The sequence below is a fragment of the Leptonychotes weddellii genome, chromosome 11 (assembly GCF_054177405.1).
Source record: "Leptonychotes weddellii isolate Sample4059 chromosome 11, ASM5417740v2, whole genome shotgun sequence".
NCBI classification, from domain to species: domain Eukaryota; kingdom Metazoa; phylum Chordata; class Mammalia; order Carnivora; family Phocidae; genus Leptonychotes; species Leptonychotes weddellii.
Window position 1 is genome coordinate 88,431,202 of NC_138379.1, and position 20,074 is coordinate 88,451,275.

At 39.4% G+C, this 20,074-nt stretch overlaps 1 protein-coding gene across 1 annotated transcript in view; it reads left to right on the forward strand.

The window, feature by feature from the left end:
- Window positions 1–20,074, forward strand: part of ARHGAP20 (Rho GTPase activating protein 20) — a 124,184-nt gene that overhangs the window by 625 nt on the left and 103,485 nt on the right. Inside the window, exon 2 of the mRNA XM_081797366.1 lies at window positions 18,075–18,157. Within this exon, the coding sequence (XP_081653492.1) occupies window positions 18,075–18,157 (83 nt within the window). The remainder of the gene's footprint in view (window positions 1–18,074; window positions 18,158–20,074) is intronic.

A 20,074-nucleotide genomic window follows, 5' to 3' on the forward strand; every position in this document is an offset into this window, starting at 1 on the left:
GGGGCCTCGCCTTTCCCGGCCCCCCACCCCCGAGGGCTCGGCCCCTGGGTCCCCCCGAGGTCTCCCGGGCGCTCACCGCCTGCAGACGGGGTCAGCTCCGAGTCGTCAGGGGCCGCGGCGTCGGCCAGGCCGCGGCAAGCCGCGCTGAGGAAGGTAGGCGGGCGGGCGGGCGGGCTGCGGCGCTCAGCCTCTCACCTGGACGCTGAGGCGCGGCCGCTCCGCGGTGGGTTTTTTTTTTTTTGGTGGTGGTTGGGCCGGAGGTTCCTGCGCCGAGGGCGGCGCTTCCGCCACGACTCCGGGGTCTCCGAGGTGGTGGTCAGACTCGCAGGTATGCTTGGGATGCTAACGGTCCACACCGCAGGGGCGCGGAGGTTTGGTTCGGCCTGGAACCGGGCTGGGCGGGGCCCGTGGGCTGCGGCGGAGGGTCGTGGGGGCCTGGCACAGGGGCCTTCGCCCCGCGGGGTCCCCCGGCCCCCGGGTCGCGTTGAGGCTGGAGAGGGGCGTGGGCGTGGGGCGGCGCGCGTGTGCCCTGTCAGAGCCGGGAGCGGCAACGCGGGCGACAACTTGTAGCGTTGCGTTCTGGTGCCCACGGCCGCCACGCGGCGTGCTGGCGCCGACCAGGCCCGGCGTCTTGGAAAGGGTCCCCTGAGCAAGTGCACGTGGCCGCGAGCCGCCGGCCCCTGCTGCCCCTCTGTCTGCGGACGGGATTTGGGTGTTTTTGGCCGCGTCGGTTCCTCTTCCAGCCCTCCCCTCAAGACCTTCGGTTATTTGGCCCTTTTCTGCCCTGTGTCCTGGTGGTGCCGTTCCAGCTTCACTGGAAATAAATTGGGATTAGAGGGATCACCGAACTCTTCCCTAAGGAATGCCTGCAGGCACTGCGTTTTTATCATTAGAGCCTGGAGGGGCTGCGCGGGCCTGCGGATGGTCCGGACCTCACAGCCTTTCACGACTCTGCACACCAGGATCCTGGGTTGGCTGGAGGTCAGCTGAGAGGTGAGATGGTGCTCCGGAGTCGAGAAGGGAGTGGGCGCTCCCCAGGACGTTGACCATGTCACGGGCCACCTAGCAGTGCCCGTGAACTTGGTGATGTGTGGGCTGAAGTGCTGGCCAGCCTTTGATGTATTGAGGCTGTGGCGTGTCCGTGTCGCTTTTTCCCTTCTGAGATGCAGGGATAGCATGTGGGGGTGTGTGTGTGTGTGTGTGAGAGAGAGAGAGAGAGAGAGAATGCACCGGGCTAGCGCCGCATTTGGGAAGCTAAATGAATGTTCCAAGTAATTGACACAGACTTTAAAGCATTTTTTAAATTCTTGTATACTTAAGGAATTGGGAAAAATCAAAGATTTATATTCCTGGGCAGTTAGTTGTCTTCCTTTACTAAGGGAAATTAAGTATACTGGCAAAGGGCATTGGAGTAGCTTGATCATTTATCAAGTAGTACTTGTCCAATAAATGAACGGTTGCCTCGCATCTTAAGCTATTGCCCTTAAGATGCTGTCCTTCATTATACATCCTAATGGGTTGTCACATTACCAGCAGTCTTTCTCTTTTTTTCTTTCTTTCTTTTCAAGGGAAATAGAGTTTCCTAATCTGGACACTCTACAGCTTTTTACTACCTTTGGGTCAAAGATGATGTTGAAGAGCTTTTTTCTTTTGCTTTTAATATTTTTTTCCATAAAAGTGCACCTCTCTTATTTTAAATGTTAGCAGGCATGCCTTGATTTCAGACCTCCATATTAGCAATAGAAAATAATCATAATAAAAAATACTTCCAAAGTATAGTTCATGGAATCATCGCCATTTACACTCTTATGGACACCAGTCTTCATGTAACCCAAATACTCAACAGACTGATCTTTATGTTCCATCTTGCCTTCTTCCTGTTTGGTAGTTTTAGTGAGTTGTGAGATTTATTTCTTAAAAAGTCTTCTATGTGGTTGTAGTGTTAATTACCAAGGTGTGGATCAGTATTGTTTAAATTGCCAGTTACAATCAAAATTATAAAAAAATTAAATAGAAAAAGAAATCCTAGCAAATTAGTAATGGTGAATAGAGTTTTGTATTACTTCTTTTTCTCTATTTCATATATGTATGTGTATTTTGGATAGTGATGTAAAACATGTTTTTTTCTGAATGGTCCAAATTTTTAAAGACAAGTTTATTGGCCAGATCACTATATGGAGTCAGTTCATCTGGCTTTTAGTTCTCATTCTATTACTATCTTAATGATCTTGAGGAAATCACTTGACTTGTTTCAGTTTCCTCATTTGTAAAATGGGAATCAAAGGGATAATGTTGCAGAAAGTGCTTTGAAAAGTATATAGATGACAGTTACTTCTTTTATTCTATGAAAACAAGATGATCTTTAATAGAAAAAGCAAAACAATAGCATCTTTAAAGCTAGTCATCCTGAGGACTATTAATCCAGAATGTAGTTCATATTCCCAGAAATTACTGTTAAGGAGGCAGTTTCATACAATGTGGTGAAATGTGGAGTGTGATGACCCAGGTTCAAGTCTCCACTGTGTTGGTCCTCTCTTTCTGACCTTAACCTTCAGTTTCCTATTTCTAAAATGAACATAACAATAATACTTATCTATTCAAGATTGTTGGGAATATTAAATGTGAATTGAGTGAATACTGTCATATAATAAGCACTCAATAAGTATTATTGTTCAAGCTAAAATCTGGGATTCATTTTCAACTCCTTCATTTCCTTACTCTGCCACAACCATCAGAAGGGCCAGTCAACTATTACTTCAAAATATATCTTGAATTTCTCCACTTCATCTACTGTTGCCACTGTAGCCCAAGCCAGACCACCACCATCTCTCATTTATACCTTTACAGAACTCCCTAACTTGTCTAACACCTTTCTTGCTCTTCCCTGGCCCAGTTTCCACTTAGCAGCACCAGAGTGATCTTTAAAAATGTAAGTTGATCATATTGCTCACTTGCTTAAAATCCTGTAGTAACTTTCCATCATATTTAGAATAAAATTCGGACTCCTTTTCTTAGTCTTCTCTATTTCTCCCATCTTATCTACCTTTTCCGCATTGTTGTTATTCTCCAGCCACATGGGCCTTCTTTTTCACACATCAGGTCTTCAAATTCATTCCTAGTCTGAGGCCTTGGGTTTTGCTCTTCCCTCTGCTTCTGCCACAGGTCTTTGTAGTGTTGACTGTCTCATGTTGTTCAAATGTCTGGTCCTCTCAGAGGCCTGTCCTGACTACCTAAGTGGAAGTTGCCGCCCTCAGTCATGCTCTGTACCTCTGTTTTATTTTCATCTTAGCATTCATCCTTGCCTAGTTTCTTATTGACTTCTTCCATTACCTGAACCCTTCACCAGATGGTGAAAACCATGCGAATAGGGACCTCATCTGTACTGTTCAAGGCTCTCTCTCCAGTGCTTAGGACAGCGCACATATTAGGGACTCAATAAACACTAGATGGCTTATACAGCAGTGAACAGGACAGGTATAACCCCAGTGTTCAGAGTGTTTGATTTAGACCGGAATCAGCAAATCTTTTCTCAAAAGGCCAGATAGTAGATAATTTAGGCTTGTAGACCATAAGGTCTCTGTTGCAGCTACCCACTTTGCCACTGTGACGAGAAAACAGCCATTGACAGTATGTAAATGACTGGCCATAACTGTGTTCCAATAAAACTGAGTTTAGAAAAACAGGCAGTGTGTCCCTGGTGTCTAGTTTGCTCACCCCTGGTTTGGAGCGTTACTGTTGATGAGAACTTTCTGGGCCAGTGGTACTGCTGTCTATCTACAATGTCCAATTTGATAACCACTAGCTGCATGTGGCTACTGAGCACTTGACATATGGCTGTACAAATGAGGAACAAAAAAATTTAACAGCTTCACTGAGGTATAATTGACATACAGGAAACTGTACATATTTGAAGTATATAAATCTGTAAGTTTTGGCGCATGTATATACTTCTGAAACCCTCACCACAGTCAAGAGAATGAATATATTTATCATCCCCCAAAGTTTATGTCCCTTGCTAATCCCTTGGTTTGCTCCCCCTTCCTAGGCAACCACTGGTCTGTTTTCTGTCACTGTAGATTAATTTGCATTTTCAAGAATTATATATAAATGGAATCATACTATGTATTTTTTTGCTTTAATTCAATATAATTATTTTAAGATTCATCATGTTTTTGCACATATCAGTAGTTCATTTCATTGCTGAGTAGTATTCCATCATGTAGAGAGGCCACAATTGGGTATTCGGGTTGTTTCCAGGTTTTGGCTACTACACATAAAGCTGCTGTGTACATTCATGTAGAAGTCTTTGTATGGACCTATGCTTTCATTTCTTTTGGGTAAACACTTTGGGGTTGAATGGCTGGGTCATATTTTAGATGTAAGTTTAACTTTTTAAGAAACTGTCAAATTGTTTTCCAGAGCGGTTTTACATTCCCACCAACAGTGTATAAGAGTCTAATTTCTCCACATCTTCACCCATACCTACTATCTTTTTGATTATAGCCATGTTAGAGGGAATAATATGGTATTTCACTGTGGTTTTGATTTGCATTTTCTTAAGGACTGATGGTGTTGAGCATCTTTTTATGTGCTTATTTATCATCCATGTGTTACGTTTAGTGAAGTTCCTATTCAATTATTTTGCCCAAATTCAGTTGGATTTTTAGTTTTTATATTATTGTTTTGAAAGTTATTTATATATTCTGATTCAAGTTCTTTATGATATATGTGACTTAAAAATATTTTCTCCCATTATGTGGCTGGTAATTTTATTCTTTTAACAGTATTTTTCAAGGAACAGAGTTCTTAATTTTGATGAAATCCAATTCATCATTTTTTCCTGTAATTTTACTTAATTGTAATTTATTTGAATTTAAATTTAAGTTGCCACATGTGTCTATTGGATACTATACTGGACAGCACAGGTTGAGAGAAAGAGACACAAGCAATAATAACAAAAATTAATGATGATAACTATTCTAAAAAAACAGACAAACATGGATATGGAGCTAGGCCACTCTGGCATTAAGGTTTCAGGAAAGGCCTCTTTTAAGTGAGGCTTTACTCTTTTATGAATGAAAACAAGATGCTGTAAAAAGATTTTGAGAAGTAGGAGCAATTATCCGAAGATGCTGAGGTAGGAAAGAACAGGATGCGTTTGAGGAGCCAGTGTGTAGAGGCTGCGTGAGAAGCTATTCTCTTTATTTTGTAGCCACATTTAGTATTTTAACCTGAAACAGAATTACCTACCTGGTTCATCCACCTTTATTCACTAGTCAGACAATTTGACTATTTCTAGAAATCAATGATTTTCTGTCACTTAGACTCTTCAGAATAATACACAATAGATCTGTATAGTAATTTCTAAAAATGTGGTTCTAAAAGATAATAGGAGCATAGAGATAATGCTTCTGAATAATGCATTCTGGATAGAATTCTGGATTAATCTTCTGGATAATGTATTCTTGAGGATATCCACATTTGGATAGAATAGTTTTTATGAAATGAAATGGAAGCACGTATTAGAGTAATTTCGATTAGGGATCATTTGTGTTGTACTCAAGCACTCTGACCCTTTGCTTTCACATACTAATTGAAAACTCCTTGGAAGAAAGACTTACAGGCACAGAAAGTCAGTTGGAGCAATAGGATTTTAAAATAGCTCCAACATATTAAAATGTGACAGCTGTCTGTCTTGTCTCTCTGCATGCTGTGGGTCCAAATCTGTTTATAGCCGCTCAGGTAGAACACCCCCGAGAGGCAGCTTTGGCCATGTGTGTGTCTTATGCTGGGGTTTGAATGAAACATCTTGGTGAGTCAGCTTTAGTTTTACTCTATAATACTGAGCAAATATTATGCCTGTGGTTAAACCAGTATCTTCCTGAATCCTTTTCTTGTGTTATTCACAAAGTGAACTGATAAAATCAGGTACATGAAGTTGTTTGGGCTCAGAAGAGTCTGAAATTATCAAAATCTGAGTTAGATTAATCAGAAATGGCCTCTGTTACCACTGATGTGATCTCCAAACTTATGACTGTACTTTGTTTCTTTGTCTGTAAAATGATGGTAATAATCCATATCTTGTATATTTCACAAGTTGTTTCATATGGATCAAAGAAAGCGTATTCTGCACTTTTAAGTGCAGAAGCCAATTAGTATCTTCTACCAGGTGAAAGGATGTGTAAAGCAATACAAAGAGTTTTATTTCTTTGAATTTGATAAAAGAACATTTACATGCAAATGAGTGGATGCTATCTGTCTTATTCAGCTCAGACTACCATAACAAAATAACATAAATTGGATGGTTTAAATATCAGACATTGATTTCTTAAAGTTGTGGAGACTGAATTCCTATGATCTAGGTGCCAGCCAACTCAGTTCTTGGTTGAGGGTTCACTTCTTGGCTTGTGGTTGGCCATCTTCTTCCTGTGTCTTTGTGGGAGACGGAGGGGAAGCGGGGAAAGGAGGAGGGAGGGAGAGGGGTGGAGATGGAAATCGATATCTCTGGTCTCTTCCTGTAAGGGCACTAATCTCATCATGGGGGCCTCACTTTCACGACCTCATCTAAACCTAATCACCTCCTAAAGACCCCTGCCTCCTAGTACCATCGCATTGGAAATTAGAGCTTCAACATATGAATTTGGGGGGGACATAAGCATTCAGTCCATAACACTGTCCTTCAAAGTAGTTATTCTTGAGGTCATAAATATCAAATAAGGTAGAAACTTGAGCAGAAAGATAAGAATTTAATGTTTATAATTTATGGGTTAATAAAAGGAAATTTTAAAACCTCTTTGAGTGAATGCCTAATTATATATAATACATATCAATTATATGAGGTAAGTATTATTAACTTATTTCTACAGAAGAAGGAACTGAGCCCTGCTGAGGCCACATGTTGTAAGCAGCAAAGCTGGAATTTGAACCAGATCTTCCAACTCTATTTCTTTTTCTAACTAGATTATAGATGCTTTTGTTACTATTTGTAACATAAGATATAGGAGAGAGTAGATCTGAATTCTATATAACCAGCTGAGAAAAGCACATTTGAGAGGTTTTTTTCCTGAGAGGTAATTTCCTTCTTTGTGGAGCAGAATCTCTACTTTCTCCACCTACCAGTGAATGTTATGTTCACTGCTGCCATTAGGTAAATGTTAGGTAAATGCATTAGTCAGGGTTCTCCAGAGAAACGGACCAATGCCAGTCCCGTGATCTGCCATCTGCAAGCTGAAGACCCAGGAAGGTCGGTAGTTCAATTCACCACTATCTTGTCCTGAGGCAAGATGAGATGAGATGTCCCAGCTCAACAGTGAGGAAGGAAAAAGGGAGCGAATTTCTTCTTCCTCCACTCTTTGTTCTATGAAGGCCCTCAAGAGATTGACTGATGCCCACCCACTTTGGAGAGGGCCATCTGTCTTATTAAATCCAGTGATATAAATGGTAATCTCATCCAGAAATACCTCACAGATATACCTAGAAATGTTTAATCTGGGCACCCTGTGGACAGTCAAGTTGACCAATAAAATTAATCACCACAGTAAATATAACTAATAGTGACAATAAATGACATAATCATTAGTCTGATTACCTTGGAAATGTGTGGTTTTTATGCCTTGGTATCTGTCATTTTCAGTTTTATATAAGGCACTCATCGTACTTCTGGAGTTCCTTAGCCAGGTCTGCTTTCCAGGCTGATATCTGAGTCTTGCTTGCTGTTGGAAAGCTTGGCATATTCCCCAAACTTACAGAACTGTATTTCAGAGTTAGGTGTGGGTGCACTGAATCCTGTGCCTCTATGGACAGTCACGTGTTTGGCACACCCAGTTGAAACCTTCTCAATTCAGAAAACATTTTATGTCATGAATCTTGAGTGTAGGAAAAAACTCTTGCTTCCATAGTTATTTTTACTTACAATGTGAACACAATAGTGTATTTTAACATGGCAAAAGAAAAATTTTTTGTGACTCTAACATTCGTATGTTAGAACAAAATAAAGTGTATTTTTTATAAAACAAAACTTAAAGACAATCTTATTTTTACACAGTTGTGTAAAAAGTAATTATTAATTTTAAGTAAAATAGTTAAAATAGAGAATTGCAACTTAGAGACTGGAAATTCGCAAGTCAGGGGTACTAACTAGTGCAGTTGTTGCTCTTGGTTCCGAAGTGGGGGTGGTTGTGAAGCAGTCTGTCACTGTCTGTGATTCCACTGGTGTCCCAGGCTATGACTCGGGGAAAGGTCTGCAGGACAGAAGGGGCGTGGTGTTCGGAAGGCACTTCCCGCCCCCTAAGCCCCGGTGTTCAGTAGACTGGGAGAGGTGACACAACTGGATGGCACCTACGGAAAAGGAGACTTCAGTAATTGAGGTGTCTGAATCCTTTCAAAGTTCTTATCCTGCCATCCAGGACTTGGTGGCTGTTCTTTTCAAAATAAAGACATCTTTAGAACCACGTAACAACTTAACAAAAATATGTGATTATAAAGCTTGCTTTCCTGGAAGTTATCAGTAGCTAAAAATAGATTTCAATTTAAATTGCCACCAATACAGCTTGTAAACTATAAAATATTACAGAAATAAATGGGTATATAACTAACACCAAGGTTATATATGCATATGTATACACACTTATATGTACATAAACTTGTATACATAGTGCTTTGAAGAAATGTATGTACATTTTGTTGTGATTTATTGGGGTTTCATGACTCATACCTCTCTCATCGTCAGAGCATTTGGCAAAAACCTCTATTACGGACTGAATGTGCCCTCTCCACAAACTCATGTTGAAGTTCTAATCCCCCTGGGTTAGATGAGATCATGAGGGCAGAATCCCCATGATGGGATTAGTGCCCTTATAAGAGACCAGGGAGCTTACTCTCTCTCTGTCTCTGTCCCCCATGTGAGGAGGATAGAGCTGGAAGGCAGCTTTCTACAAATGAGAAAGAGGGTCTCGCCAAGAACTGAATCTGCTGGCACCTTGACTTTGGACTTCCCAGCCTCCAAAACTGAAAAATAGATGTCTCTTGTTTAGACCACCCAGTCTGTTATTCTGTCATGGTAGCCTGAGCATACTACCCCTGAAAGACATTTTCACTGAGGGGAAAGTTTGCTCTCCCATTCTTTATGTTGGTATCACAAGTGTTGTAGGTTGCAGGGACTCTGCAGGTCGTGGTGTGTGCAGAGAGCCTGCAGGCTGGATGCTGATTTTGGTATTGGCAACTGTCCCGGTTTTCTGAAGCAGCCTTGGATGGGGGTGAGGGTTAGCCTTTGTTTACCTCCGGAGGACTTAGCTACAGTGTGGGAGGCTGGAAAGGGGACAGAGGAAACTACCTTCTGTCAGCCACCAATAGTGGGGCTTGCAGGCAACACAGCCCAGTTTATTTTATAATTTTGTTTCAGTCTGATTTTCTTTATCTAGGACAAGTTTAGATTAGAAACATCCGACCAACAGCAGACATAGTCCTGTCAGCACTGTGTGTCGGTGCTGTGCTGAGCAGCCTTGACCTCATTTTGACAGACAGCTGTCACATGGCACAACTGAAAGGTAAAACCTATTTCTGGATGTTTGGCCACTTGCATGTGGACTCTGAAAATGGAATGTATGTGTGCCCACATCAGCTCACATTTCAAAGATGTGGAAAACCCTGCTGCTCTGTGGCCTTTTGCTTTCCTTGTTTACCTGGGTCCTAATTTACACCTAGGAGAGAATCTATTTCCTCTAATACCCCTGCATTGACTCTCTTGAACCGCAGCTTTGGCAGTAGTCTTTGCTCGGTGATACTGCGTCTGAATCTGGATAGACCTGGGCCTGTTTTCCATTCTCAGTTTATGCATTCTGTTTTTTACCATTATGGTTTCTGGATTGGATGACCATACCCTTCCCCTCTGCATGAGGAGAGTGAGAGGTTGCTGTAAGGCAGAGCTTCCCAAGCTTCCCGGTAGAGATGTGTCTGCTACAGTCAGCCCTTCATCCACTAGGCAGGTAGATGGCTACCAGGGCAGCCGGAGAGCCTCTTTGTTTATCAGAGTGTGTCATGGGTGTGTAAATCTTATCACCTTGTATGGGCCCTGCCTTGTAAGGGATTATTAGGGACAGGGCATTGGTGATTGACCCTGTCTACTCTAAGGTGCTGCTGAAAAGGAATCATGATCAAAGGTTGAAACTGGTGGCTTTCCCAAAGAAGAAAGTCCAGCCAACATCAAGGCGCACAGTGACACTCCAGAAGCCTGCACGGGTCAGGCGGAGGCAGAGGAACGGAGCATAAGGTATAAGGGGAATTCTGCTATCCTCCTATTTATTTATATACGGTACTTACGAGCTCTAAAGCATCACTCTGTATGTTACACTGTCGTGGTGTTTTCCATGTCAGAGGACTTTCTGCATATAATCTTATTCTATTCTTTGTGGTAGGTCGGATGGTTATGTCATCTTATGGAGAGGACTCAGAAGTTAAGTGCTTGAACCAGGTGCAGAACTTAGGTCCAGAGTCTCCTAGCCCAGGGCCCATTCTCCTACATTACATAGATTCTCATGTTTATTGTTTTATTTCAAAGTGGCTGTCTCATAGAAGGAGGAAAGAAGCCAAAAGTAGAAGTGTATCTTTCTTAATCTCAGAAAAGAACCTATATCCTTCTATGACGATCTGCTGTGATGACATTTGTTTTAATTAAATGCTCAAATTGATTCTGGATGAGATGATTGTGAGTAAATAGAGGATCACACACATCACAGACCAAAGTGACAATAGTGAGAAGCTTCAGCTCACCCAGTGGTCAAAACCTGGTTGTGATAATAGGACCTAAAAGCAGGATGCAGGGTTAAAAATAATTCTCTTGTTTCCTTGCAGAGCCGGTGTCTCTTAGGTATGCCTCCACAAATTAAATACTGCAGATGTGTTGGGAAGACAAGAAAGAAACAGTTCATCGCTTACAATATTGTATAGACTAGCCACAATAGCATTAATGGTCAAATTTGAATATGCCAATTTGTAAATTTGATTAGATTTTTTTCTAGCTTTGAAACTTGAACTCTTTAAAAGCTTTCCTATGTGCTGCTGAAGCAAGCACTCAAAGTCCTCATTTTAATGTTATGCTAATTTTAAATGTTTGGAAGTGACTTCAGCACAGTTGACTTAAATTCAGCTAAAATGCTTAGATGTTTTTCTTCCTAAAGTGACTGTAACAGAAGGATGAAAAATTGCAGTTCACCTGACTTAAACCTTTTATCCTGTTCCTTTCTTTTGATAGGCATTTTTTCCTATAATCTCTGTGAGAATTAAGAATGACCAGATTCAGAATGATTTAGAGGTTCCGAAAATAGTACTGTATCTCTTGGTTGATATGAAGTTAAACTTCTAATGAGAGACTACATGCAGGTTTTTATGTAAACAGTGTTTTCTGAGTTGTTGAAAATAAAAGACCAAAAATTTTTTTCTTCAGCTACCTGTTTACAGTTTCATTTTCCTACATAGGCACACTTGTATCACCATCTTAAACTCTCAGATATGGGCAGTGTTAATTCACTGACTTAATACACTGCTACTGAAAATTTACTGTGTGAAAATGGTAAGGCTCGGGCATTGGAGCAGTAGGGGACGATCGGTGGACATATTCCTCAGATCTCTGAGGAATTCCAATGGAGAGCCACTTAAACATTTTATACAAAAATATATTGGACAAAAAGCAAATAATTTTCATTTTCTTGTATTGTACTACAGATGATTATTATACAAATAAAGAAAATAATGGCTCTTGGCTATGAGCCAGTTTGCTGGGATGGAACCCAGTGGCTTAGTAGTTTGGTATTTAGCTCTTTGTTTTTCTTTTTCACAGCTTTATTGAGATATAATTCATATGCCATAGTATATTTAGAGAATTATACATCTGTTGTCACAGTCAATTTCAGAACGTTTTCATTACCCCAGAAGAAACACCACACCCCTTCGTCATCATGTCCCAATCGCCCTATCTCCCCAAACTCTGGGCAAACACTAATCTACTTTAAGTTTCTATAGATTTGTTTATTCTGGATTTTTCATGCAAATGAGATCATATAACATGTGGTCCTTTGGGACTGACTTCTTTTAATTAGCATAATGTTTTCAAGATTCATCCCTGTTGTTACACATGTCAGTGTGTCTTTTATTGCCAAGCAATATTCCATTATGTGGATATACCACAATGTGTTTATTCATTCATCAGTTGATGGGCATTGGGGTTGTTTTCCACTTTTTAACTATTATAAATAATGCTGCTGTGAACATTCACATGCATGTTTTTGTGTGGACATGTTTTCATTTTTCTTGTTTATGTACCTGGGAGGAAATGCAGGATCCTTTGTAACTGTGTTTAGCCATTTGCAGAACTTCTGAACTAGGTTCCAAAGTGACAGCACTATTTTACATTCCCACTAGTAGTTTATGAGAGTTCCACATCTTCGCTGGCACTTTTTATGTCTTTTTTATTATAGCCATCCTGATGAGTATAAAGTGTTATTTCATGGTTTTGATTTGCATTTCCCTGATGGCTAATGATGTTGAGCATCTTCTCTTGTGCTTATTGGCCATTTGTATATCTTCTTTAGAGAACTGTCCCTTCAGGTCCTTTGCCCATTTTGAAATTGGCTTATTTATCTTTAATTGTGACAAGTCAATAACAATTCTTTATATACAAATCATTTATCAAACATATGATTTGCAAAAATTTTCTTCCATTCTGTGGGTCTTCTTTTTACTTTCTTAATGGTGTCCTTTGAAGCATAGAAGTTTTTAATCTTTTTTTTTAAGATTTTATTTATTTATTTGACAGAGAGAGAGAGACAGCGAGAGAGGGAACACAAGCAGCGGGAGTGGGAGAGGGAGAAGCAGGCTTCCCGCGGAGCAGGGAGCCTGATGTGGGGCTCGATCCCAGGGCCCTGGGATCATGACCTGAGCCGAAGGCAGACACTTAACGACTGAACCACCCAGGCGCCCCTAGAAGTTTTTAATCTTGACAGTGTCCAATTTATCTATTCTTTTTCCTTTGTTGTTTGTGCTTTTGGTGTCATGTCTAAGAAACCATTGCCTACTCCAAGTTCACAAATATTCTGCCTATGTTTTTCTCTAAATTTTTTTGTAATTTCAGATCTTACTTTCAGATCTTTGATTCATTTTGAGTTAATTTTTATATATGGTATGAGATAGGAGTCCAACTTAATTCTTTTGCATGTATATATCCAGGTGTCCCTGCACCATATGTTCGCAGGTAATTAACTTCAATCATCAGATGTTTACCCTGTAGTTCAAAGTGGTAAATGTCAGCACTATGTTAGAAGATGTAGTTTGCAATATACAAGGATGACTCTTCACCATCCAGTTCCATAGCAATGCTTACATTTCCTTAATGACAGCATTCAAGCAGAGCCCCTTAAAGGTTTGTTTGTTTTCCTGTGTGTGTGTATGGGGATAGTGATATAGATATGGAGGATAGTGGATTTTAAAATTCACATAAACCTTCATTTATTGAGTACATAGTTTATACCAGGCATTGTACTAGGCTTTGGGAATACAAAGAGAAGCCTACAATAGAGCAGAATTCCAGTAAATAATTGTTGAAGGAGAAAGTTGGATAGAAGTTACAGTCCCTGCTCTCTAGAAATGGACAGAAATATAAATAATATGAAATGCCATAACCGAGGCATAATATGTGAAGCAAGATGGGAACACAGGGAATTGAACATATAATTAATACAACTGATTAAAAAAGAGTCGAAGTGGAAAGCAACTTGCAGATTAGCTGGTAATGTAGCTGCAATTTTGCTACTTTTGAAATGTTTTTAAAAATGAATTATAGGCATTTGGTTCTCATTTTCAGTTATGACCTCTATTTTACTTTTTGGCAGAGTAGGTCTTTGCCTTTATTACCAAATATAACTGCAGAAGAGACAGCTCAGAAAATCAAAGATCTAATGACTTTCTTCTGTTCGTGTTATACTTCCCTGATAAATTGCTGTTAGTGAAAACACAGCCATTTTAAAAATGTAATCACATTTATTCCCTTTTACAACTTCTTCCAAGGTCCTCTTTATCTTTCCCAATTAGAAGTGGAGGGGTAAATAAATGCGACTTCATGTTTGTTTTGTAGCTCATATAAAAATCTTGTTTCGTTTTTTGGGCCCTTGAAGACTAGGTAAGTGGTACAGTATCAAGAAAATCATTTCCAAAATTTTAATGGAATTAATTTTTTAACCTAATATGTAGTTTGTCAATTTAGAAAAAAGAGATTACTGGGGCTCCTGGGTGGCTCAGTCAGTTAAGTATCGCGCTCTTGGTTTTGGCTCAGGTCATCATCTCAGGGTCATGAGATTAAGCCCCTCATTGGGCTCTGCACTGAGCACGGAGCCTGCTTGAGGTTCTCTCTCTCCCTCTCCCTTGGCTCCTCCCCTTTTTCTCCCCCCTCACTCCCTCTCTTAAAAAAAAAAAGAAGGAAAAAACAGATTACCTCTTTAAAAATATTCCGTTTCAGAATGGCACCTAGTATTTGTGAGGTCATCTACATACGAACATCAAGCATGTGGGCATTCTGAAAAATCATACTGTACGTTGTGATTTTTAAGCTAACAGTAACAACAAAAAGCACTGTTTTAAACCTACCCTCTGTTTTCTGTGAGGCAAAGAATCATAGTTTTTACTGTCACTGAACAACTGAAATTTGTTGGTGCTCATACAGGCTTAGCCTCAACCTGTCCTGACAGGCCTACACAGTAATCTCTTTGTAGAGGAATCACAGTCTCTATTTCCACGTATTATATTTCACACAGTTGTTATAAACAAAAAAGAAAATCTAATTCTTTATTGCCTGAGAACAGATTCTTTGATAGATAAGTGAATTTGTTTTGAAGTCACCATTGCCCCTTTGTTTTGCTATACTTTTGAACAAAAGAAAGAGATCTGTGTATTTTTAATGAATTAACACCTAAATCTATTTATTAAACTCTTGTTATATTGGCCATTCTTAATTTTTTTTTTTTTTTTAGAGAGAGAGAGCTGGGAGGAGTAGTAGAGGCAGGGGGAGAGGCAGAATCTTAAGCAGGCTCCACACCCAGCATGGAGCCCAATGCATGGCTCCATCTCATGACCTTGAGACCATGACCTGAGCTGAAATCAAGAGTCCAACGCTTAACCGACTAAGCCACCCAAGGAGCCCCTAAGACTTTTAATTATTTACAAGAGGAATGAATCCTGTGAATCTTAAATTGGCACATAACAATAGTTTATTTCCTTGAATATCCAGGGTAAATCTTCGGTGGACATTTAACATGAGAATATCAAAAATAGAAGGGATCTAAGAGACTGTGTAGTCCAAATTCTCTGATTTTCTAGATTAGGAAATGAAAGTCCATAGAAGTGACTGAATTGCCTTGGGTTGCATATCTCATTAGTGGTGAGACTTACTACAAACAGTAGGATCTCAAATAAAAGTAATATTCTACCTGTAGTTTGATTACATTCTGTTGCATATGAATCCACTAGATGAGGTAGATACACTCTGCATTTGACTCCTCATACATCTGACAATTTTATAACTCAGGAAACACGGTCTAATTAGTGTGGATATGGACCTCTGCATTAGGTCTCCATAAGAAACTCCTATTTTAAAAGCACTTTTACAGAAGAAAATTGGTCACCCTTATTTGATTATTCATTCTCATGTTTAACAGCCATCACTCTCAGGAAGATTTCTTTATGTCAGAAGGTTTCAAATTTGGGGTCCATGAATCCCTAAGGAATCCATGTTATGCAGGTCTCTGAACCCCTTGAAATTATGTGCACAATGTAATTCACAGCTTTTTAAAATTTTTCGAGAACCACTACCCAAAATCAACATGGTTTCTCAGCCTACAGTTTAGCAGCATTTCTTTCTGTGTTCTCTTCCTTGGAAGACATTTTCCATCCTCCATATTATAATTCTGCATTAATTTGGAGATTATTTCTCCTTCCAAATGAAGAACTTCAGATCATTTTAGCTTTTCTCACAGACTCTTCCTCCCCCAACATTTTAAATCATATTTATGGCTGTCTTTTGAACATTTCTAAATTCCTTGTAAACCTGAAAGGCAAGGAGCTCAGAATTAGAAATCCTATATGCATGAAGATTCAGTTAGGAGCTTAGATCGGCTGACCGTGGTGTCAGAGGGTTAGGGGCCACAGAAGCAAGGCTGCTGAGATAGATCCAGGAAGGTGGTTCCACTAAGGTAGACTAGGCAGACCCTCATCTAGTTCAAAACTGAGGGTAAGGAGCCCAGATAAAGCTTAAAGGATTGGGCACATTTCAAAGTTCAAAGCATAGTAAATAGTTGCTGAATAAAGGGAGTCAGGGGGCTTGGGGCAGGAACATAGCTCTTCTGAATCCACCATTCTAAGGCTAGTGTGACTGCAGAGGTGGCCAGGAGAAGGAGAATCTGGGAGTTTGTTCACATGCACATTTTCTGAGGATTTCACCTTCGGGTCTAGGCTAGACCAAGCCCCCTGACTCCCAAGAGATGTGAGTAATGGAAACAGTGGGGTGGGGCTGACAAGCTGTAAGATACAACGTAGGTTATCAAAATCACAGACTTTTCTGGGAATCTGATGAAAACCATGGGCTTTCTCTCCAGAAGGAAGGCATAAATACATATCATGTAAACAAGAAAAGTATACAATTTAACCTTCCCTGAAGCTCCTTCCTGGTTAATAATTCCTGATTGAGAACGGTGTTCTCTTTCTTACCCGTTGGCTTCCTGTCTTTGATTCATGGTTTATGTAATTGTGTCAGTTTCTGTCTGAGCGATGCTGAGGAGGTTTGCGCATATAGTTTCCACATGTGAGCCAGAAGATTAACGGGGAGACAGCAACACTGAGGCAGGATGCTGGTGACAATAACTGTGGAGGGGTCCTGGGGACATGGTGAATTTGGGGGATAAGAATTTTGCCAAAGAAGGCCGGTATCCCCTTCTCACTTGGTGATTATTCCCCTGTTCCTGTGCCAGGATCTAGGTTTGATTTTACTAGAAGCAGTTCCTTTATGAATAGTGTAAGGAGGTACTGATCCCGAACCAGTTAGTTTTCTCTGGTTCTTACTAGAGCAGCACCTGGTTCCCAGGATGGCAGGCCTAGGTCCTCTGGCGGTAGGTGAGACCTCTGCCAGGAGAGGGTGGGACAGTAGAGCAGGAAAAATGGCCACAGCCTGAACTTCACTCCTGGCTGTTGATGAGCATATTGGTGATTTTACTTATCCATTTCCAGGGGCAGGCCCACTGACTCTATCTAGAATTGGTGAAATATGTAAGACTGAATTTAGAGGGTGATTATCTGGATAATCCAGGTTGAATAAATCCCCATTTACCAAAAACTGTAGGTCCTCTGAGACAGCGTACTTGAATTATCCAGTTAATCCTATGTTTATATACCACTTAGAAAAGAAAAAAAACAAAACAAAACAGTCTTTTTGTTCTTTTTTTACGTTACAGCAAAAAAAAAAAAAAATCTGTTTGGAAGAAGGGATCCCCAAATGTATAAATATTTCAGTTTAAATGTCTATTAAATGTATAAGAATCTAGTCTCTTTTGCTTTAACTGTGTTTTGTTTGTTTTTCTTTTTTTCTCCCTTTACTTGATCTCTTCAAATCCTGACTCTCCTTGAGGCCCAGTTTGGCGCCTATCCTGCCCATGAAAGAGAGACAGTAGAGTTACTCAGATGACATTTTGGAGTATAAATGAGATACTCCAGTCTTGCCTTTAGCAGAGGGGCTGGAACATAATAAACAATATATCTATTAGCTACAGTGGATGATAATGGTTATGATAATGCTTTTCCCAAATACCTGATCAACATTTAACCTCCTTATTCTCTAGCTATAAAAAATATTTAAAGCCTCTACCACTTTTTGACACTTACTATCTTAGTTAAGATGTTATTTTATCTCTACAATGAGATTGCAGACTCTTCAAGAGGCCAGGATAGGCAATACAAAATTTGCTAAATTGGTTTGAAAGTTGGCATTTACTGGCTTTACAAGTCACATGGTCTTCATTTTAATTTTTTTTTTTTCTCAACAGAAAATGAAAACACTAGCAGAAAGGAGGAGGAGTGCCCCATCTCTTATCCTGGATAAAGCCCTACAAAAAAAGCCCAGTACCAAGTAAGTGAATAGCCTTGCATTACACATTTGGTGTGTGCTATGTTTTTTTATTTTTTTTAATGTGTGAGGTTTTTTTTGTTTGTTTGTTTTTCATCAGCATCAAAATTCTCTGTTTAATAATAGAAAATATGGCTTCTGTGCTGAAAAAAAATAATATTTAATAAGTTCTGTGTTTTATGTGACTCAAAGCCTTTTAGAGCTGTTCTGTGTGATCAGTTGCTTTAAAACTAATTCAGAAATCTCCTATCACCTAGTACACAAATGTGCAGGCTACACATATTGCTGAAGTTTATTTATAGAAACAAGTAGCAATCAGAATACTAAAAGATGAGTTATTTTAACCACCACATATCTTGGTTGTGCACAAACCTTACCTTATTTTTTATCATAAGTTGATACCTGTGCCTGGGCATGAGGAAAATTTTTACCAATTTTAGATATGAAGAAAGATAACCAAATTGAGGTTATAAAAAATGGAATACTGATTTCTTGTATGCATTATTAAATTAATTTGTGAATTAATCTTTAGAATTTGAAGTGGAAAACAAGTTAACTCACTATGGAAATGACCATTTCACCTATTAAGACTAAACCCCATTTCAATAGACATTTTAAGCAAGTCTTTCATAATATGTAGAAATTGAATGAATATTCAGTCATTAACTTATTCATTAATTTTTAAATGGCACTTTAACCAGGAGGAGTTTTTATGTTCAAAGGAATCTTTTGATGATTTTCCTCTAATCTGTGAATCCTTTTATATAAAGTGAAGTCCTTATCACCTTTACTTAAAATGAGGGTATACCTGATATTTCTATGAATAATGTGCTAATTTAATATAAAATCTGTATGAAGGCATGGTGGGTTTTTTTTTTTTTTCAGTGCCAAAAATAAATTATAGAACCAAATCCCAATTAGTGAAACTTCCAAAATACTTTGGTCACTGTCTTAGTACTCAGCATGTTCTCAGACTCAGGCAGCTCCCCCACCTGCCCCTAGAAGACACATACTTTAGGCATTGGGTTGATCAGATCAGGAAATGTAAATTACTTTTAATAGATGCCTAATCAAAACTTAATTAGGAAGATACTCTTCTTCCAAATAAATAATACATTTGACTGTCTATATAAATGACTTCTGGATTATTTGCTTTAATGTATCTTTGCATTAGTGTGGAAAAAAGAGAATGGTAATATTTTCACAGTTTGACCTTGATTATCTAGAAAAGTTATAAGTATTTTTTGGGGGAGGTAGAGGAGGCAGAATTATTAGTACAACTATATATATATATATATATATATATATAAATAGCTTTATTATCTACTTTTAAAAAACAGTTTTGGGTATAATTTCTTATTGGAAGCTTCTAGGATAGATGTGTCCTAGGCTTTTCAATTATAAGTAGCCCTTATATCAGAGAATCTTTAGCCCAAGATCAGGGGTCAGTAGTGGCCCACTTACTCCCAAGCCTGTGAGAATCTGTAATAGTATGCATGTTGATACTTAAAGTTCACGTTTGGAAGTTTGGAATTTTGTGGAGCATTTGAGTTTATCTCAGCGATTTAGTGGGCAATGGCCAGAGATGGTAGACATCATGTAATGCACAGGGTATCTTGCACATCAAAGAATTGTGGGGTACCTACATGGCTTTGAGGGTCTCATGCATGGCATGTTTGTGAAGGGAGCTGAAAAACTTTATCTGATTGTCTCTGCCTATAACCTAACTCTGTTTTATATATAAAGACAAAGTATTTTTATATACTTTTGTCTTAATAAACACTAAATTTTCCAGAAATGCCACTAGCTTGCATATCAAAAGATAATAGTACTTTATATTATTTGGGATCATTTCAGAAAATCGTTTGACTTTATTTCATTTTCCTGTACTTGTGTGTTACAGTTTCTTACTATCCAACG